This window comes from Pseudophryne corroboree, chromosome 3 (genome assembly GCF_028390025.1).
Source record: "Pseudophryne corroboree isolate aPseCor3 chromosome 3, aPseCor3.hap2, whole genome shotgun sequence".
In the NCBI taxonomy this organism is placed as follows: Eukaryota; Metazoa; Chordata; class Amphibia; order Anura; family Myobatrachidae; genus Pseudophryne; species Pseudophryne corroboree.
The window spans coordinates 264,543,685-264,565,882 of NC_086446.1; the positions used below are offsets into that span (position 1 = coordinate 264,543,685).

At 47.8% G+C, this 22,198-nt stretch overlaps 1 protein-coding gene across 4 annotated transcripts in view; it reads left to right on the forward strand.

Moving 5' to 3' along the window:
* Positions 1-13,105, forward strand: part of RAE1 (ribonucleic acid export 1) — a 71,787-nt gene extending 58,682 nt beyond the window's left edge. For all 4 annotated transcript variants that reach the window (XM_063959043.1, XM_063959041.1, XM_063959039.1 and 1 more), the window contains one exon: positions 12,520-13,105. In XM_063959043.1, coding sequence (XP_063815113.1) covers position 12,520 — 1 coding nt within the window. In that variant the 3' untranslated portion in view covers positions 12,521-13,105. The remainder of the gene's footprint in view (positions 1-12,519) is intronic.
* The last annotated feature ends 9,093 nt before the right edge of the window (positions 13,106-22,198 follow it).

The following is a 22,198-nucleotide window of genomic DNA, read 5'->3' on the forward strand; positions in this document are numbered from 1 at the left end:
TTAGTACCGGCTCAGGCGTCTCAGACACCGTCAGGGGCTGTAAAACGTCCCTTACCTCAGTCAGTCGACACGGGTACCGACACAGATGAATCTAGTGTCGACGGTGAAGAAACAAACGTATTTTCCAATAGGGCCACACGTTATATGATCACGGCAATGAAGGAGGCTTTGCAGATCTCTGATACTGCTGGTACCTCAAAGAGGGGTATTATGTGGGGGGTGAAAAAACTACCTGTAGCTTTTCCAGAATCAGAGGAATTGAATGACGTGTGTGACGAAGCGTGGGTTAACCCAGATAGAAAACTGCTAATTTCCAAGAAGTTATTGGCATTATACCCTTTCCCACCAGAGGTTAGGGCGCGCTGGGAAACACCCCCTAGGGTGGATAAGGCGCTCACACGTTTATCAAAGCAAGTGGCGTTGCCGTCTCCTGATACGGCCGCCCTCAAGGATCCAGCAGATAGGAGGCTGGAAACTACACTGAAGAGTATATACACACATACTGGTGTTATACTGCGACCGGCAGTAGCCTCAGCCTGGATGTGCAGTGCTGGGGTAGTGTGGTTGGATTCTCTGACTGAAAATATTGATACCCTGGATAGGGACAGTATTTTATTGACTCTAGAGCAATTAAAGGATGCTTTTCTTTATATGCGAGATGCTCAGAGGGATATTTGTACTCTAGCATCAAGAGTAAGCGCGATGTCCATATCTGCCAGAAGAAGTTTATGGACGCGACAGTGGTCAGGTGATGCGGATTCCAAAAGGCATATGGAAGTATTGCCATATAAAGGAGAGGAATTATTTGGGGTCGGTCTTTCGGACCTGGTGGCCACGGCAACTGCCGGCAAATCCACTTTTTTACCTCAGACCCCCTCCCAACAGAAAAAGACACCGTCTTTTCAGCCGCAGTCCTTTCGCTCCTATAAAAACAAGCGACCAAAAGGACAGTCTTATCTGCCGCGAGGCAGAGGAAAGGGTAAGAGAGGGCAGCAAGCAGCCCCTGCCCAGGACCAGAAGCCCGCCCCGGGTTCTACAAAGCCATCAGCATGACGCTGGGGCTTTACAAGCGGACTCAGGAGCGGTGGGGGGTCGACTCAAGATTTTCAGCAATCAGTGGGCTCGCTCACAAGTGGACCCGTGGATCCTGCAGATAATATCTCAGGGTTACATGTTGGAGTTCGAAAGGTCTCCCCCTCGCCGGTTCCTAAAGTCTGCTTTACCAACGTCTCCCTCAGAAAGGACGTCGGTTTTGGAAGCCATTCACAAGCTGTATTCTCAGCAGGTGATAGTCAAGGTACCCCTCCTACAACAGGGAAAGGGGTATTATTCCACACTATTTGTGGTACCGAAGCCGGACGGTTCGGTAAGACCTATTCTAAACCTGAAATCCTTGAACCTGTACATACAGAAATTCAAGTTCAAGATGGAGTCACTCAGAGCAGTGATAGTGAATCTGGAAGAAGGGGACTTCATGGTGTCCCTGGACATAAAAGATGCTTATCTGCATGTCCCAATTTACCCCTCACACCAAGGGTATCTCAGGTTCGTGATACAAGACTGTCATTATCAGTTTCAAACGCTGCCGTTTGGTTTGTCCACGGCCCCTCGGGTCTTTACCAAGGTAATGACCGAAATGATGGTTCTTCTACGAAGAAAAGGCGTATTAATTATCCCTTACTTGGACGATCTCCTGATAAGGGCAAAGTCCAGAGAACAGCTGGAAGTCGGTGTAGCACTATCCCAGGTAGTGCTTCAGCAACACGGGTGGATTCTGAATCTTCCAAAATCTCAATTGACCCCGACAACTCGTCTGCTGTTCCTGGGAATGATTCTGGACACGGTTCAGAAAAAGGTGTTTCTCCCGGAGGAGAAAGCAAGGGAGTTTTCTCCTTCATCCACTAGGGGCCACTGGAGTGTAGTTACAATGGGGAGATAGTAGGTGGTATTGGTAGCTGGCACTTTAAAAATTCTCACACTGTGGCTAGCTCCTCCCCTACTATCTCCCCTCCAAGCCAGTCTTAGTTAAGTGCCCGAGGTAGCTGGTTCACTTGGGTTTAGCTGAAGAATTTTCTTCTTTTTTCTTTATTATTTTATTTTTCTTACACACACTCACAGACTGGCAGCTCTGCCACTGCCAGTCTGCACCGTGGGAGCTGCCGGCGGGGTCCCATCGCAGCTGCGTGCGGCTAGGGATGAGCCCCGGCTGAGGGAGACACTGAGCTCTCCTGAGTTGGCGGACACCGCTGCGTGCGGCGCGTGTCGCGGCCACTCCATCCAGCAGAAGATTCCGGCAGCATGGCAGCGGTGAGTATCAAAAATGGTCGGACACCGCTGCGTGCGGCTTGTGTCGGGACCACCCCACCACAGAAGATTCCGGCTGGACGCCGCTGCGTGCGGCGTGTGTCGGGGCCGATCCACCAAGAACACAGTGGTGAGTGAAGTATACTTTATTTGTGGTGGCTATGTATGTTTTTAGAGCAATGCACTGTTTATTGTTGTACAACCCACTCCAGAAGGGCTCTCTGGGGCTGTAATGTACTTTATTGTATCCTTACCTGTCCTCCTCATGGAGAAACAGACAGGATGATTGGGGGAGGCTGAGTATGTGTTTATACAACCCTGACTGAAAAACGGGTGTGTGTCATTCTGATAACCCTCCGCTCCCCCAGCTCCCCGCACCCCCCGCACAGATCCCCACTCAGCGCGACTCACAGAGCCGGCACAGGGATCCCGCTCGAGCGCAAAGCAATGTTTAAATTTGGCGCCTTGTACGGAGGGGGCGGAGCTAAGTCCCGCTCTGTAGAGCGGGCTCAGCGCTCCCTGCTCCCCGGCGGCGACTCGCGCTCTGTTCAGCGCAACACTCCCCGGCGGCGGCTAGCAGATACAGGGCTCTACTAGCGCTGTATAGCGGGCTCAGCGCTCCCCGCTCCCCGGCGGTGACTCGCGCTCTGTTCAGCGCAACACTCCCCGGCGGCGGCTAGCAGATACAGGGCTCTACTAGCGCTGTATAGCGGGCTCAGCGCTCCCCGGCGGTGACTCGCAGGCCCAGCGGAGGGTACAGCTCGCTTCCCGCTTAGTTTTGCAATAAGGCGCCATAGCCGGGGGGCGGAGCTAACTCCCGCTCTGTACAGCGGGCTCAGCATTCTCCGCTCCCCGGCCACTGTTATAGTGTAATAGGCATTTATGTGAGTTTAATGCACATGGTGCTGAGGAGAATGTGATATAGTCAGAGTGGCTCAGCACTAATCCAGTTATCCACTATATAGATTTTATCGCATAGCCCAGAGGAGTTTCACTCTGGCGGCCATTTCCTCCCTGCACAGACCTGGCTTCATATTTGCAGTGTCTCCTATAGCCCAGTGGGCTAATCTTGCATACTCAGAGACAAATACAAATAAAGTCCCAGGTATATTAACAGTTAACCCGCTTTACTCAGTGGGCTCCCAGGTCTCCCCATCGCTAGGCAACAGCTCTGGGATTTGTAACTTTTCGATACTTCAGGCTGCTGAAATATAGATACATTCCTCCTGCAGTAGAGTCCTCTACCCAGCATTTCCTTACTTGCAAATCAGGGAACCTGCTCTATTACAGTAGCTGGGACTCAGCTCAATAATAATTAAAAGAATCTACTGTGCAGTATTTATTTACCTACGGTGTGTGTGTATATATACATATATAGTTATGTTTGTGCATGTGTATATATATATATAGATATATATATTTAAGTGCGTGTAGGTATGTATATAGATAAATCCATAAAATACCAGATATAGGGGATAAAACAAAACTTCTGCAATGTTTTCTAATAACATCTTGCACATAACATTTTCCCCCATCTTTCTCACAGGCTGGTCACCATTTTGAAAAGCCAGCGGAACCTCCGAGAAACATCTGGTGCACCTTAATTAGCGGTACACTAAATACAGGGCGGGGTGTTGCCTTCCCTTTATTATTCCTTGGTGTCACTAGTTACTAATGCTATTTGTAATTGTGGAATGCGTGTAAGGCATCAGACAAATAGCGCTGCGGCTCAGTACGCTAGTAGCGGCTATCTGAACAGGGGTTTGAATCCAAACAAAACTTTAAGGAGAACTCCTATAGCCTAGGGCTAAGACTCCTGTCCCACAGCGCAGCGTTGCTGGTTCAGGTCTCCGCTGCTCCAGAAAGTTTATTTTAATCGTATCGGTCACTACACATTATAGTGCAGACCTTACGTAGGGCTCTGTTTATTTAACCCACCTTTTCTCCTTTCGTTTGTCTCTCCTGGGATAGTCGAAGAATTCCCTCTTAGGTGTGAAGTATGCGGCAGAGCCATCTGCTTCGCCCTCCACGCACCTGCACACCCCTGTTTGATCAATGATGCAGGTAATGTCACTATTAACCAGACAATAGCTCATCAGGTAAGCCCTTGGACTTTGGTTTCCAAGGTCACAGGATCAAATCACAGCGGGACCAAACACACCTTTCCAAAACGAAACTTTGCTAACATTCCATGCATTACTGATGTCTGTTTTCTGTGGATCTGAACCAGTGTCTCAGAATATACAGGTACATAATACAGCAGTTCATCTGATACTGCAGGTAAAGGAGGAGGACACGTCAAGTCCATCAGGGTTCCACGCCATTGACGAAAATGACAGCGACTGGTTCAGTTTCGGATGAGCTGGGCAGGCTCCGGTAGGCGGCCGACAGACACCCGAATACACAATATCAGGTATCAAACAAGGTTTGTTTTCCTATCTTTTCCCCGCAGATGGCAGGAGATGGTATCAGAACCTCTCTAGGGTATACACCTCGGTGTATCGCCGGTCCATCAAGCCGCCGTTTTCCTGAGGCAACCTTGCTCAGGGATCCATCGACATATGCGGCAGCATGGTTCTACCGTGTCCGGAGCAGGTAGGTTGGGGAACAATTGTCCTCTAGGTTACAGGATGCTTCGCATCAGGATCAATTGATACTTTGATACAGGTCAGAATCACGATTCTGCTTTATGTTCCTTGGAGGTCTCCATGTCTACAGACTCGGACCCTGCATCTTCGCTTGGGCTGTCTTAACCCGACGACCTCTGGGGCTGCGACAGTGACAAGTAAACATGAAATCCTACGGGGCAGATGGTTCTGGGGAAGGAACTTTCTGCAGGATTTCTTGAACCAATGGAGGTAGGTCCACTTTGATTTCTCCTACTACTGCCCCAGCTCCAAGACAGACCTTTACTGGTCTTCCCTTTAGATTTTTTCGTGCCCTTTCAGGTTTTTGACTCCACACGGGTGATATCTTCGTCGCCAGGGGTTCTCAGGGTAAAAAGGCTGAAGCAGAGGTTCAACATCCTCAGTCCAGTCTGATTTTATGTCATCCTATACACCCATTACACCTGCAGGGTCCCAGGGTAGGCGCAGGTCGATGGGAGAAGGCTTGGGCGGTTACAACCGTCTCAGGAGTCCCTCGGCATGGGTCGGCTGATTTACGATGACAAGAGAGTCATACTGCAGGCTGCGCTCCATAGGTTTCTAACCGCAAAGGGTGTTGATCCCTGTTTTTCACATATCATTTGAATTAGGACAGTTCTCAGGCCTTTGTTTTCTTTTCACGTTCCGAAGCCAAGTGGCTCGGACAGGCCTATTCTGGCCTTACAATCCTTTTAGTCTGTGATTGCTAGTTTAAACAAGAAAGGGAGTTTTACGTGTCCCTTGTCTTCAGAGATGCCTGTTTACTGATTTCCGTTGGACAGGCTTTTTCTCAGATTCCCCCTTAACAGGATTCTCATTTTCACTGTAAGTCCTTTACTCCTCTCTCTTCCGCTCCCACAGAGTTTAGGAAGATAACAGAATAACTCTTTTTCAAGGGCAGTGGGTGACGTTGGTTCCCTAATGGGACAATTTACTGCTACTATCCCACTCTGTACATTAGGTGGCTTCTGAATATCCGGAGGATCCACGAGCTTCTGATTCGACACAGATCCAATTTATGCTCCGCATAGACGTTTCTCAACAGGGTCCGTCAGAGGTTTTTTCATTCCTCGGCACCAGAGACTCTATTTCTTCAGTCAAGTTGCGACGTAATGAGTGGTCGCCTCCATTCCTCTCGGAGCGGGGGACAACAATCTTGTTTCCAGATCAAGCCACCAGGTCAGACTCCTGGGTGAGGGAACATGCCCCGGAGTTTTGTCAGCTGGTCCGCTGTGGGCGGAGATTTCGGATCGACCTCAGGGCGTTCTGACTGACTCTTTAACCCTTTATTACTCTCGGACGGCAGTAGCCGTGGAGGCCCTCAGGGCTCCGGGGAGTTTTCTGGTTATTCTATCCTGCCTCCTTTTCTATTTCTACTTCAGGTTCAGTAACACAGGAGGGGATTATGCGTGCTAGTCCTCTCGGTGGCGCTGGTTGGGCCACGCATGACTTGAAGATACAGATACGCCTGTTGTCAGTAGAGGAGCCTTGGCTCCTACCTCGACTGGACTGTCTACTTCAACAGGCTCCTTTTTTCTCCTTGTTCAATTTTACACTGGTTTCGGTTACCCGTGTGACTGTTCACGAGACCTCAGAAGGGAGGAGTTCCCTAGTTCGGTTAGGCCTACTGGGCTCCGATTTCAGAAGTCTATTACCTCTTCTCGCTTTTGCCACTTTGGGAAAACTTTATGGAACATAATGAAGATAAAAGGGGTTTTTCCCCCTTCTTCCAGTTACCATTCATCTTTGGTTTCTCTGGGAGGTTTTTTGCTCCGCTGCGCTTCAAACCACAGTGACCGGAATTTTAGGTCTCTGCCTTTTTCGCTTTTCTTCCAAATGAGATTAGCCTAGCGGCCGTAAGTTCGGCCTCTTGTTCAGGGAGTACTCTATTGGCAACTCCCCGGGCTCGGCTTCGGCCTCAGCGGTCGTTTCTTCCAGAGGGGAGGTCCATTTTTCATATAAATCTGACACTAGTGGTTTTCAATCCTCTCTGAATGTTGTCAGGGCTCGTCAACTCTCTCTACAGAGGTCTCAGGCTATTCGATGAAGTGTTTTTTCTTCTTTGCTCTGGACGATGCTCCCGTACTAAATAGCCGGGGTCCCAGCATATGCTGGACAGTTGGATACATCTGATCATCAGACAGTCTTCTTGGCGGTTACTAGGGAGCCTCCGTTTTCCATTTCAGCGCGTTTTACGCGCATTGTAAGACCTTCGTGGGCAGCCGCCCGCGGGGTCTCCATGAATATTTTGTCGGGCGGCTACTTGGTCAAACCGACATTCGTTTTGTCAAATTCTACAAGTTTGACACTTTTACGGCCTCTGCATCACTGTTTGGCCGAGCAGTTTTTACAGGACTCTCAGCGCTTTCCCACCCGTTTTTGGGAGCTCTGGGACGTCCCCATTGTAACTACACTCCAGTGGCCCCTAGTGGATGAAGGAGAAATCAGGATTTTGGTACTTACCGATAAATCCCTTTCTCCGATTCCACAGGGGCCACTGGACGCCCGCCCAGCGCTGTTTCTCCTGATTTTTGTTTGATTAACGATTGCAGATCACCATATGACTGCTTGTTGGGTTCAGGCTAGCCTGGTTTTTTGTCAGGTTCTGTTCCAGGTTTAGTTTGTGTTCGCCTGGTTTACAGGGCGTCGTTAACCTCCTCTACCTTACGGTTTGTTTATTACAGCTCTCCTCGGGCACAGTTTAACGTAGACTGGCTTGGAGGGGAGATAGTAGGGGAGGAGCTAGCCACAGTGTGAGAATTTTTAAAGTGCCAGCTACCAATACCACCTACTATCTCCCCATTGTAACTACACTCCAGTGGCCCCTGTGGAATCGGAGAAAGGGATTTATCGGTAAGTACCAAAATCCTGATATCCGAACTTGTCAGGAACCTCCTAAAACCAGGAACTGTGTCAGTACATCAATGCACAAGAGTCCTGGGAAAGATGGTGGCTTCTTACGAAGCGATTCCATTCGGCAGATTCCATGCACGGACATTTCAGTGGGATCTGCTGGACAAATGGTCCGGATCGCATCTGCACATGCATCAGCGGATAACACTGTCACCAAGAACAAGGTTGTCTCTCCTGTGGTGGTTGCAGAGTGCTCATCTGTTAGAGGGCCGCAGATTCGGCATACAGGGCTGGGTCCTGGTGACTACGGATGCCAGCCTACGAGGCTGGGGAGCAGTCACACAGGGAAGAAACTTCCAGGGCGTGTGGTCAAACCTGGAGACGTCCCTTCACATAAATATACTGGAGCTAAGAGCGATCTACAATGCTCTAAGCCTGGCAAAATCGCTGCTTCAGGGTCAGCCGGTGTTGATCCAGTCGGACAACATCACGGCAGTCGCCCACGTAAACCGACAAGGCGGCACGAGAAGCAGAAGAGCAATGACAGAAGCTGCAAGGATTCTGCGCTGGGCGGAGAATCATGTCATAGCACTGTCAGCAGTGTTCATCCCGGGAGTGGACAACTGGGAAGCAGACTTCCTCAGCAGACACGACCTTCACCCGGGAGAGTGGGGACTTCATCCAGAAGTCTTCCACATGATTGTGAACCGTTGGGAAAGACCAAAGGTGGACATGATGGCGTCTCGCCTCAACAAAAAATTGGACAGATATTGCGCCAGGTCAAGAGACCCTCAGGCAATAGCTGTGGACGCTCTGGTAACACCGTGGGTGTACCAGTCAGTGTATGTGTTCCCTCCTCTGCCTCTCATACCAAAGGTACTGAGAATTATACGGAAAAGAGGAGTAAGAACAATACTGGTGGCTCCGGACTGGCCAAGAAGAACTTGGTATCCGGAACTTCAAGAGATGCTCACGGAGGATCCATGGCCTCTACCTCTAAGAAGGGATCTGCTTCAGCAGGGACCTTGTATGTTCCAAGACTTACCGCGTCTGCGTTTGACGGCATGGCGGTTGAACGCCGGATTCTAAAAGAAAAGGGCATTCCAGAGGAAGTTATTCCTACCTTGATTAAGGCTAGAAAGGAAGTGACTGTACAACATTATCACCGCATTTGGCGAAAATATGTTGCGTGGTGTGAGGCCAAGAAGGCTCCAACGGAAGAATTTCAATTGGGTCGATTCTTACATTTCCTGCAAGCAGGATTGTCTATGGGCCTAAAATTGGGGTCCATTAAAGTTCAAATTTCGGCCTAATCAATCTTCTTCCAGAAGGAATTGGCATCAGTGCCTGAAGTACAAACTTTTGTCAAAGGTGTACTACATATACAACCCCCAATAGTGCCTCCAGTGGCACCGTGGGATTTGAACGTAGTTTTGAATTTTCTCAAATCTCATTGGTTTGAGCCTCTAAAATCGGTAGATTTAAAATACCTTACATGGAAGGTAACCATGCTATTGGCCCTGGCTTCAGCCAGGAGAGTTTCAGAGTTGGCGGCTTTATCATACAAAAGCCCATATCTGATTTTCCATTCGGACAGGGCAGAACTGCGGACACGTCCTCATTTTCTCCCTAAGGTGGTTTCGGCTTTTCACTTGAACCAGCCTATTGTGGTGCCTGCGGCTACTAGCGACTTGGAGGACTCCAAGTTACTGGACGTTGTCAGAGCATTAAAAATATATATTTCAAGGACAGCTGGAGTCAGAAAATCTGACTCGTTGTTTATATTGTATGCACCCAACAAGATGGGTGCTCCTGCGTCTAAACAGACGATTGCACGTTGGATCTGTAGCACAATCCAACTTGCACATTCTGTGGCAGGCCTGCCACAGCCTAAATCTGTAAAGGCCCACTCCACAAGGAAAGTGGGCTCATCTTGGGCGGCTGCCCGAGGGGTCTCGGCATTACAACTTTGCCGAGCAGCTACGTGGTCAGGGGAGAACACGTTTGTAAAATTTTACAAATTTGATACTCTGGCTAAGGAGGACCTGGAGTTCTCTCATTCGGTGCTGCAGAGTCATCCGCACTCTCCCGCCCGTTTGGGAGCTTTGGTATAATCCCCATGGTCCTGACGGAGTCCCAGCATCCACTAGGACGTTAGAGAAAATAAGAATTTACTTACCGATAATTCTATTTCTCATAGTCCGTAGTGGATGCTGGGCGCCCATCCCAAGTGCGGATTGTCTGCAATACTTGTACATAGTTATTGTTACAAAGATCGGGTTATTACTATTGTTGTGAGCCATCTTTTCAGAGGCTACTTCGTTTTTTGTTATCATACTGTTAACTGGGTTCAGATCACAAGTTGTACGGTGTGATTGGTGTGGCTGGTATGAGTCTTACCCGGGATTCAAGATCCTTCCTTATTGTGTACGCTCGTCCGGGCACAGTACCTAGCTGAGGCTTGGAGGAGGGTCATAGGGGGAGGAGCCAGTACGCACCATGTGATCCTAAAAGCTTTATTTAGATGTGCCCTGTCTCCTGCGGAGCCCGCTATTCCCCATGGTCCTGACGGAGTCCCAGCATCCACTACGGACTATGAGAAATAGAATTATCGGTAAGTAAATTCTTATTTTCACACAGACCAAAATTTCCCGGGTTAAAACACATGAACGCGCATCAACCAGGGAAATTTCTCAGTGTGAAAGGGTACAGGGACAAAATCCCGGGATTTCTGTCCCCGCATTTCTACCCTGCAATCGACCAGGGTTGGTCCTGGGATCTTCCCTGGAACCTGGACAGTGTGAATGGTGCAGGGACATGTCCCACCTTCCCGGGTTGCCTCTGCTGATTGGCTATTCAAGGCAGTTCCTGGTCTTGTGTTTTTTCTGGGACGCCCATTCTCAGAAATTGCAGGGCCATCCCGGGTTCAGTATGAAAGGTGCCGACCCGGGATGTCCCGGCTCCAAATGCTGGTATAAACGGGCCCAACCCGGGAATGTCCCTGCATAATCCCGTGGCAGAATTCCCGGGTTTTGCCCCTGCATTTCTGGTGTGAAAGGGGTATAAGTCACTGGTCCCGATGGAATTCACCCGAGGGTTCTTATGGAGCTGCATGCTGAACTAGCAAGACCTCTATTTTTGATCTTCATGGATTCGGTTAAATCGGGTATGGTTCCCAAAGATTGGTGTATAGTGGAGGTAGTGCTGATATTCAAAAAGGGGAGCAAAGCTGAACCAGGTAAGTATAGACCAGTTAGTCTTACATCTATAGTGGGGAAAGTATTGGAAGGTATTTTAAGGGACAGTATTCAAAAGTTCCTTGAAGCAAATAAGGTCATTAAAAGGAACCAACATGGATTTGTGAAGGACAGATCATGTCAGACCAACTTACTTGGCTTTTATGAAACAAAGTGCAAACCTTGATCAGGGTAAGAATGTGGTTGTAATCTTTGTAGACTTTGCCAAAGCTTTCGACACTGTACCACACATGCATCTTATCTATAAGCTACAAGAAATAGGGCTAGGGAGCACAATATGCACTTGGGTCAGTAATTGGTTAGATAATGGGGAGCAGCGCGTTGTGGTCAATGGATCATTTTTAAATTGGACTAAAGTACTAAGTGGTGTGCCACAAGGGTCTGTACTTGGACCACTTTTGTTCAACATTTTCATCAACGACCTAACAGTAGGTCTAGAGAGCATGGTGTAAATTTTCGCAGACGATACCAAATTGTGTAAGGTTATAAATACGGAGGCGGATGCTGAGTCTCTTCAAAACGACTTAACTAAACTGGAAGCATGGGCAGCAAAATGGAGAATGAGATTCAACACAGACAAGTGTAAGGTAATGCACTGTGGGGGCAAGACCAAAAATAACACCTACATACTAAATGGGGTAATATTAGGGGATTCTGTACTGGAAAAAAACTTAGGGGTTCACATAGATAACAAATTAAGCAGCAGTACCCAAAGTAGGAGTGCAGCAAAGAAGGCTAATAAGATATTAGCATGCATAAAACGGGGAATTGATGCAAGGGACGAGAGTATTATACTCCCATTATATAAATCACTAGTGAGGCCACATCTTGAATACTGTGTGCAATTTTGGGCACCATATTACAAAAGGATATCCTGGAGCTAGAAAAGGTTCAGAGGCGGGCGACCAAACTAATCAAGGGCATGGAGACGCTGGAATACGAGGAAAGGCTTGCAAGGCTAGGCATGTTTACATTGGACAAGAGGGGTCAATACACAGCTTGGGAAGGACCTGTTTTCTATAAGATCAGCACAGAGGACACGTGGTCACTCGCTTAATTAGAGGAGAGAAGTTTCCGCACATTGAGGCGAAAAAGGTTTTTTCACAGTGAGGACAATACGTGTTTGGAATTCCCTGCCTGAGAGAGTAGTAATGGCGGACTCTGTCAACACCTTTTAAGAATGGGTTAGATAAATTCCTATTGGATAAAGATTCAGGGTTATGGTGCGTAGGCACGCATTATACTTAATATAACTAGTCTTAACATAAAAATAACTAGTCCTATGATAAGACTGCATAGGAGACCACAAATAGGTTGAACTCGATGGACAATTGTCTTTTTTCAACCTTAGTTACTGTGTTACTATGTATATTATTATCGGCGCGATCTGACTATAATGTATGGTCGGCATTGGACTGTATTCATACCCTAGACGTAACTGCTTTTTCTTTTTCTTCCAGGTGGATAATGGAAGAGAAGACCTCTGTCCATACGTTGCCTGCACAGCCAAGGCTTGTACCTACCAAGTGCTGCAATATGCAGTTTGGTACTGGAAAGCAAACATGCCTCAAAGCTAACCTTTTAGTGTTGGTGGCTGTGAACATGAAATATCTGTTTACCCCATGTACAGACGAGTTTGTAAGTAAGGAAACCAGTGATCGCCTGCACAGTGTTCTCATGTCTCTAGACTCTATTCCCCCGAGCAGTGATTGACTGTTGTGCGATGATGTGGACTCAGCATGCAGATAAACAGCCTTAAACATATCCACGTATGCAGAATGAAAACTAATTAACAAGGCATTGGTTTTTATTTCATATTTGAATAAAATGTAATTTTTGCAGAAGGTCATAACTGTTTGCAATATGTTACATTTATACATTGTATATACAGAATTTCCTGAACTCTTCAAGATGTCTTTTGCTTTGTTTTTTTTTTTGTTTTTTTACATCATGCTTCAGTCTGTTAATTATTCTTGCCTGTGTGTACCAGGCTCCAGTTGATTTAACGTGCTTTTGGTTTAATATAATAAAAAAATTCTCAACAAACTGTCGTTTTTTTTTCATTCTCTGTAGACTTATCATAGTATAAAATGGCTATAAGGTTATTTCTCTTACGTCCTAGAGGATACTGGGGTTCCATATAGTACCATGGGATATAGACTGGTCCACTAGGAGCCATGGGAACTTTAAGAATTTGATAGTTTGCCTCCCTACCAGACTCCGTTTAGAAAATGGGCCCTGAGGAGCCGGTCACGCTTATGGAAGCTCCTGAAGAGTTTTCTGCATTTATTTTTCTGTTTGTCATTTTTCAGGCAGGACTGGTTGACACCAGCCTGCCTACTTCATGGGACTTAGGAAAGGGGACGGCCCAACCTCCTAAAGGGTTAAACGTCCCGTTCTCCGCTGACAGGACACTAGCTCCTGAGGGAATTATTCGCAAGCCCCACCACGGCGAGCTTACATTCCCGCAGCACGCCGCCACCCCTAACAGTGCCAGAAGAAAGAAGAGTAGTGAGTACTAAGCCGGCGTCCCGGCTAGCGGGTTGCCGGCTATTATCGCGGCACGATGGTATGGAGATGCACGACTTCTAACCGGGGCGGATTGCGTCTACAGACACCGTACACAACTGCGTCTCAGTACACAGTACCCGAAATGGCAAACACATCCTTAAAACGGTTCTCCATTTTAAGCACACAAATTTCCTTAGCCAGTATAAAAAAGCAGTAGACCGCACGCCACTGAAGGGGCCGGGCTTCACTATGAGAGGATCCAGCAGCTCACCAGCGCCATTTTTCTTCTGAAGTGGACACAGACGCTGACGGACAGGGACGCACAGCTCCTCCGGTGTGACTCCAGATTACATCGGCAGTACCAGGGCGTCATAGCAGGGGGGGGGGGGGGTGATATTAGTGTACGAAGTCCCCAATCTGGGTACTTAGTCTGCGACCCGGCTAAGCTTGGCATTAGCGATAAGGGCGCTGTGCGCTGGCTCCAAAATACTCTGTGTCCCTGGAAGGGCTCTTTGTGGGTTAATTGTGCTTTTAACCTTTCCTGTGTGTGTGTGTGTGTGTGCGGTCACATTTACAATATGGCAGGCAAAGTGTGGCTTTCATGTACGGTGGAGTGTTCCTCTTCCCCAGGGAGCTCACTTCTATGTACTCTGTGTAGTGCACCTTCCCAGGCTAGCGGGGCTGAACCAGCGTGGCTGGATTACATTTAAAGGAATCCTTTCTAATATTTCTAATAAATTGTCCCGCAATGAGAAATAGACGCAATACTTAAGACCGTCTGTGGATGAATTAGGAACAGAGACTCAGTCCCCAAGCCAGCATCTCAGTCCCCTACCATTTGTCCACAAAAGCAAACTCTGGCCCATGTCCTGCAGTCTGACTCGGACGCTGAAGGGTCAGGCATGGAGGAGGGGGAGTTGGATACAGAAGGGGGGGATGCTGCTCTATCACAGGGAATACCAGCTGTTATAGAAATTCATGATAAGATGACGGAGTGTGAGGAATCCTTATTTTAATGTAAAAAAGAAGTCCTCAGTCACTTTTCCTGTGTCAAAGGAATTGAATACCCTGTTTGAAAAACCATGGGTTAATCCTGATAGGAAATTTCAAATCCCTAAAAGGTTACTCTAATCTTTTCCTCCTGAGGATAGGAAAAAATGGGACCATCCACTGATCGTGGATGCATCAGGGTCTAGGCTGTCACGGAAAGTAGTATTGCCTGTCCCTGGTGCAGCCTCCCTAAAAGTCACGGCTGATCGTAACATTGAGACTACACTCAAATCCTTGTACACAGCTGCTGGGGTGACCCAGAGACCCACTATTACATATGCGTGGTTTACAAAAGCCATTGAGGGGTTAGATTCCTTACCTAGGGGGAAGATTTATTTTACTCCTGCAATATATACAGGACTCTGAACTTCATGGTGGAAGCGATAAAGAATTTAGGTTGCTTAATGCACGCACCGCTGCTATGGCAGTGTCAGCACTCTGGGGCTTGAGGCTACGCCAGTGGACTGCTTATGCGGACTCCAGGAAGGGTGTGGAAGGTCTACTATTCACAGGAGAGGCCTTATTTGGAGACAAACTAGACCAGTGGTAGCCCACCCTGGTCCTCGAGAGCTACCAACAGTTCACGTTTTCCAGATCACCTAGCAGGTGCACAGGTGTAGTCATTACTGACACATTTTAAAAGTTCCACAGTTGGAGCTAATTACTTCACTTGTAATTATGTGAGGAGACCTGGAAAACGTGAACTGTTGGTAGTTCTCAAGGACCAGGGTTGGCTACCCCTGAACTAGACAAATGGATCTCCAAAGCTACTGCGGGTAAATCTACATATCTTCCTTCCGCAGCTCCCCCAGCCAGGAAAGCTTAGCTTTAAAATTTCAGTCCTTTTGGACGGCCAATTTTAAGGCCCAAGCGGTAAACCACGCAAACCAGTAACTGGCGGTTCTCATAAACAGAGCTCAGGCTCTGCTTCCTCAAAGCCTTCAGCATGACTGTGGACCGCGATGCCTGGAAGTCTGGCAGGTTGGAGCCCGGGTAAAATTCTTCGGTCACATCTGGACAAGTTCATGCCAGGATCCCTGGGTCATAGATCTTATTTCACAGGGCTACAGACTAGAGTTCCAGGAGCTCCCACCTCACAGATTCTTCAAATCAGGCTTACCAGTTTCACAAGAGGCAAGTATAACTTTACAGGACGCCATTCAACAACTGGTACTGACTCAGGGCATTGCCCAGTTCCACCTCATCAGCAAATCAAGGGGTACTATTCCAACTTGTTTGTATTACCGAAACTGGACGGTTCGGTAAGGCCAATCCTGAACCTCAAGTCGTTAAACCCGTACTTAAGGTTGTTCAAATTCAAGATGGAGTCTCTGAGAGCGGTGATCTCAGGTCTGGAGGAGGAGGAATTCCTTGTGTCTCTTGCTATCAAGGATGTGTACCTTCACATTCCAATCTGGCTACCTCATCAGGCTTATCTACGGTTTGCACTACAGGACTGTCACTACCAGTTCCAGGCCCTGCCATTTGGTCTCTCCACCGCACCGAGGGTGTTTACCAAGGTGATGGCAGAGATGATGTTTCTACTCCGCAAACAGGGAGTGGACATAATTCCGTACCTGGACGATCTTCTGACCAGGATCACGGGTGGATTCTGAACCTTTCGAAATCTCACCTAGAGCCGACACGGCGGCTTCCATTCCAGGGAATGATACTGGACACGGAGTCGCAGAAGGTGTTCCTTCCGTTGGAAAAGGCATTAGTAATCCAGTCAGTGGTTCGGGATGTCCTGATGCCCACCCGGATATCTGTGCATCTATGCATTGCCTTCTGGGGAAAATGGTGGCCTATTTCGAGGCACTTCAATACGGAAGGTTTCACGCAAGACCCTTCCAACTCGATCTGTTGGACAAATGGTCCGGATCATATCTTCGCATGCATCAGAGGATCCATCTGTCGCCAAAAGCCAGGATCTCCCTTCTGTGGTGGCTACAGACTTCTCCCCTCGTCGAGGGTCGGAGGATCGGTATTCAGAATGTTAACCACAGACGCAAGCCTCAGAGGTTGGGGAGCAGTCACCCAGGAGGTGCAGTTTCAAGGAAGAGAGTCAAGTCAGCAAGTCGTCCTTCCAATTAACATTCTGAAACTCAGGGCCATATACAACCCTTCTGCAGGCCTCATTTCTTCAAGTTCAGGCCATTCAGGTTCAGTCCGATAATGTGACGGCAGTACCGTACATAAACCGTCAGGGCGGAACGAAAAGCAGAGCAGCAATGTCAGAGGTGTCAAAAATTCTCCTCTGTGCCGTGGCGTTGCCAGCGGTCTTCATTCCGGGACTAGACAACTAGGAAGCAGACTTCCTCAGCAGACACGTCCTGCACCCGATGTAGTGGGGCCTCCACCCGGAAGTGTTCAGGTGCTTGACACGTCGATGGGGATATCCAGAAATCGACATGATGGCCTCTCGTCTCAACAAGAAGCTCAAGTGGTATTGTTCCAGGTCGAGAGACCCACAGGCAGTGGCGGTAGACTCGTGACGACTCCATGGCTCTATCAGATGGTGTACGTGTTTCCTCCACTTCCTCTGATCCCAAGAATTCTCAAAAGAATAAAAAAGGAAAAGGTTCCAGCAATACTCATTGCTCCGGACTTTGCCAAGAAAGGCCTGGTACGTGGACTTTCTGGAGATGCTTCTTGAAGATCCGTGGCCGCTACCTCTTCGCGAGGATCTTCTGCAACATGGCCCGTTCGTCTATCAAGACTTACCACGGCTGCGTTTGACGGCATGGAAGTTGAACGGCTGATTCTAGCCCGCAGAGGGATCCCTGACAAGGTTATTCCGACTATGATCCAAGCCAGGAAGGGGGTAACGTCTAAACATTATCACCGTATTTGGAAGACTTATGTCTCTTAGTGTGAGAACACACATTCTGCGGTGGAATTTCATCTGGGACGTTTCCTGCTTTTCTGCAGGCAGGTGTGGATGTGGGCTTCCGTTGGGTTCCATAAAAGTCCAGATTTCGGCCTTATCCATTTTCTTTCAGAAACAATTGGCTTCTATCCCTGAGGTCCAGACGTTCTTGAAAGGTGTTCTGCACATCCAACCTCCCTTGGTGCCTCCCACGGCACTTTGGGATCTCAATTTAGTGCTGCAATTCCTCCAATCGGACTGCTTTGAACCATTACCGAAGGTAGACATAAAATATCTTACGTGGAAAACCGTCACACTGTTGGCCTTGGCCTCTGCGAGGTGTGTATCGGAGCAGGGGTCGTTGTCTCGCAAGAGCCCCTATTCAATTTTCCATGAGGATAGAGCTGAACTCAGAACTCGTCAGCCATTTCTTCCTAAAGTGGTGTCGGTGTTTCAAAACAACCAACCTATTGTGGTTCCATTGGTTACCGACACCTCTGCTACTTCAAAGTCTTTGAAAGGGCTTTGAAGGTGTCTGTAAAGAGTACAGCTCGTCACAGAAAATCGGACGCACTGTTTGTTCTTTATGATCTCAATAAGATTGGGTGTCCTGCTTCTAAGCAGTCACTTGCACGCTTGATCAGTCTCGCTATCCAGCATGCTTTTTCCACATCAGGCTACTAGGTCGGTGGGTTCTTTTTGGGCGGCTGCCCGCGATGTCTCAGCTTTACAGCCCTGCCGAGCAGCTACTTGGTCGGGTTTGAACACGTTTGCTAAGTTCTACAAGTTCGATACTTTGACCAAACTGAAAGTCCTCAGAGGCCAATCAGTTCTGCAGGAACCTCAGCACTCTCCCACCCAGTTTGGGAGTTTTGGTACTTCCCCACGGTACTAAATAGAACCCCAGTATCCTCTAGGACGTAAGAGAAAATAGGATTTTAATTACCTACCAGTAAATCCTTTTCTCGTAGTCCGGTGCTTTGTTCTTCCTGCACTGTTACTTGGTTAAGTATGGTTTGTTCAGCTGTTGCTGTTCCTGTTTCCAGTTGGGTTAGCGTAGCTTTCCTCTGTTTGTGTGTGCTGGTTCGGAATCTCACAACTATCCTTATCTATTCTCTCAAAGTATGTCCGTCTCCTCTGGCACAGTTTCCTAGACTGAGTCTGGTAGGAGGGGCATAGAGGGAGGAGTCCACCCACACTATCAAATTCTTAGTGCGCATGGTACATAGTGGACCAGTCTATACCCCATGGAACCCCAGTATCCTCTACGGACTACGAGAAAAGGATTTACCGGTAGGTAATGAAAATCCTATTTTCTGCAGGCAGTGTTCTATATACTTTTATGGTAAGAACTTACAGTTGATAACAGTATTTCTCCTAAGTCCACAGGATAACAGTGGGATATGATGGAGCGACAGCGGATTGGCACCAAACGATCACAAGCTTTCAGTCCTCCCAGGATGCAACGGGCCTGTACATATATCCCTGCCCACTGGCAAATCAGTTAGATTCCAAAGCATCTAGGCAGGAGCATCATGTAGAGCCTTAATCAGGCGAGAACAACACACATGCACACCCTTCCGTACAAGAAGGAAGAGGTTAGTGAGTAGCAAGATCCTCAAATCAGGTGCGTCGGGGTGGGATCCATGTGGAACCTGTGGACTTAGGAGAAATACCGTTATCAACAGTAAGTTCTTACCATAACGTATATTTCTCCGGCAGGGTCTACAGGTTATCCACAGGATAACTGGGATTTTCCAAAGCAATTTTAGTGGTGGGGACGCTCCTGATTGGACAGGAGAACCTTTTGCCCGAATTCAGCGTCATGAGAGGCAAAAGAATCCAAGGCATAATGTCTAATGAATGTGTTAATGGAAGACCATGTGGCTGCCTTACATATCTGTTCTGCTGAAGCACCATGTTGTGCTGCCTATGAAGGACCTACCTTACGAGTAGAGTGAACAGAGACATTAGCCGGAACAGGGAGATCCGCTTGAGAGTATGCTTCCGAACTCGTCATTCCAAGCCCTCTAGCCAGCGTCTATTTAGTAGCAGGCCATCCTCTCTTGTGAATTTCGTAGAAAATGAAGAGAGAATCTGTCTTTCTGATGGCACTTGTGCGATCCACGTAGATCTTTAATGCTCGGACTACGTCCCGCAACGCATCTCCCGCAGAAAGTCCCGATACCTGAAAAACAGGGACTACATTTTTTTCATTAAGGTGGAATTTAGACACCACCTTAGGAAGATACCCAGACCTAGTTCTGAGAACTGCTTTATCTGGATAAAAAAACAGAAAAGGAGAACAACATTACAGCGCTCCTAAATCTGATACTCTTCTAGCTGACGCCATAGCCAGTAGAAAGAGAACTTTAGCTGTCAACCATTTAAGATCCACTTTATTAAGTGGTTTAAACGGAGCAACTTGAAGGGCTTTGAGGACTAGACCTAAGTCCCAAGGCACTGTAGGAGGAACAAAAGGAGGTTGAATGCGCAGCATTCCCTGGAAAAAGTACGCACATCCTGTACATTGGCAATTTTTCTTTTGGAACCCTACAGTCAACGCTGATACTTGTACTCTCAAGGAAGCCACCTTCAAACCCTTATCCATTCCTGCCTGAAGGAAATCTAAGGCCCAGGAAACTTGGAAAAATTTCGGGTCCATATTTCTTTCACTGCACCATGAATATAGGCCTGCCATATTCGGTGATAAATGCGAGCTGAGGAGGGTTTTCTTGGTCTGTGCAATGTTAGAATTTACCTTTAGCGAGAATCCTCTTGACTTCAGGATAGAGGTTTCAAGAGCCACGCCGTCAACGATAGTCGATCCAGATACCTGTGATAACAAGGACCCTGCATTTGTAGATCTGAACGTTGAGGGAGCAGACGTGGAGCATCAATCGACATTCTCTGTAGATCTGTGTACCACCATTGCCTTCTGGGCCAAGCCGGAGCTATTAGACTCACGGCACCCTTTGCTTCTTTTATCTTCCTTACCACCCTGGTAGCAGGATGATCTGAGGAAATAGATACGCAAGATGAAACTCCCATTTCACTGACAAGGCGTCCACAAAGATCGCTCCGGGATCCTTTGTTCTTGCCCCGTATGTGGGTATTTAGTTGTTCAGACGGGACGCCATGAGATCAATCTCTGGCAAACCCCACTTGCCTACCTGAGTCTGAAAGACTTCCGGGTGTAGAGCCCATTCGCTTACTTGAATGGCGTGTCGACTGAGAAAATCCGTTTCCCAGTTTAGGACTCCTGGAACGAATACTGCGGACAATGCTGGAAGATGGAGTTTTGCCCACTGTAGTATGTGACTTACCTCCTTCATTGCTATATGGCTGCGCATTCCTCCCTGATGGTTGAGGTACGCCCCCGCCGTTAAACTGTCCGAGCGGATCTGGACTGGTGTTCCTTGAAGAGTGTTTTGCCTGAATCATTGCCATGTATATGGCCCGAAGTTCTAACAGATTTATTGGCAGGCAAATCTCTTCTATGGTCCATTGTCCCTGGAAACATAATCTTCTAGACACTGCTCCCCAGCCCTGGAGACTGGCATTTGTTGTCAGGATCTCCCATCTGATATCCAAAAGATTCTCCCTTTGTCTAGATGGGATGTCTGTAGCCACCAGGCTGATGACTTTCTTACCTTGTGTGAAGTACCATAGTCTGTTTCTTTACTGTCTGATGTATTCCATTCCATCTGGCTAGAATCAGACGCTGCCGAGGTCTTGAGTGGAATTGTGCATACTCCACCATGTTGAATGTTGACACCATCAAACCCATCAGTCGCATAGCTGCCTAGATTGATATCGTTTGACTGTGTAACAACTCCTGAGTACTTGACTGTACCTTGGATATCTTGTTTCGAGGTAATTCATTTTCTGCAGACTGGAATTCAGTACAGCCCCACAGTGATGGAACCCGAGATGACTGCCCAATTTATGAACCACCAGTGCTTCTGCAGACAAGTCATTGTCTGTTGGAGATGGCACCGAAGCCTTTCCTGTGCCAAGATTAAAAAAAAGGTGGTCGAGGTATGACAATTTTCTTATCCCCTTCTTGCGGAGATAAGCTGCCATAATCATAATTTTGGTAAATACTCTGGAGGCTGTGGCTAACCCTTGTCCTTCGCCTCTACCCGAGACGGACTAGAACAGAAACTTCGAGGAGGATGCTTCTTGAAGAGAAACATAACCTCGAGATACCGCTTCTTGCACCCAGGTATCTGTTTGTAAACTGGTACCGGATCTGTGCAAACTGAATAAGTTGGCCCCCTATCCTGGGGTCCCCCAGAAAGAGGCCCACACCATCATGCTGATAGCTTATCCTCTGGTTTGGAAGCTGGCCCTCTGGTTGTCTTTGCCTTACCAAACTTATTGTATTGGGGCTGTTATGTTCCTTTATGACTGACGAGGCCGAAAACCGGACCCCTATGTTTGGGGTTATATGTGGAAGGAAATGTGACCTTCTTGGAGTCTGATTTTGACTCTAGAATATCTGTTAACTCCTTACCAAACAGAAACTTCCAGCCAAAGGCAAATTTCTCAGAACTGTCTTCGATTCTGAATCAGCTTTTCATGTATGTAAGCAACACTGCTCTGCGAGCAACTATTGTTAATGCTGATGCCCTAGAACATTAGTGTCCATATGAGCTATATGGGATTCTTGCTCCCTTGCAGGTGCTGAAAAACCTGTCTTCCAG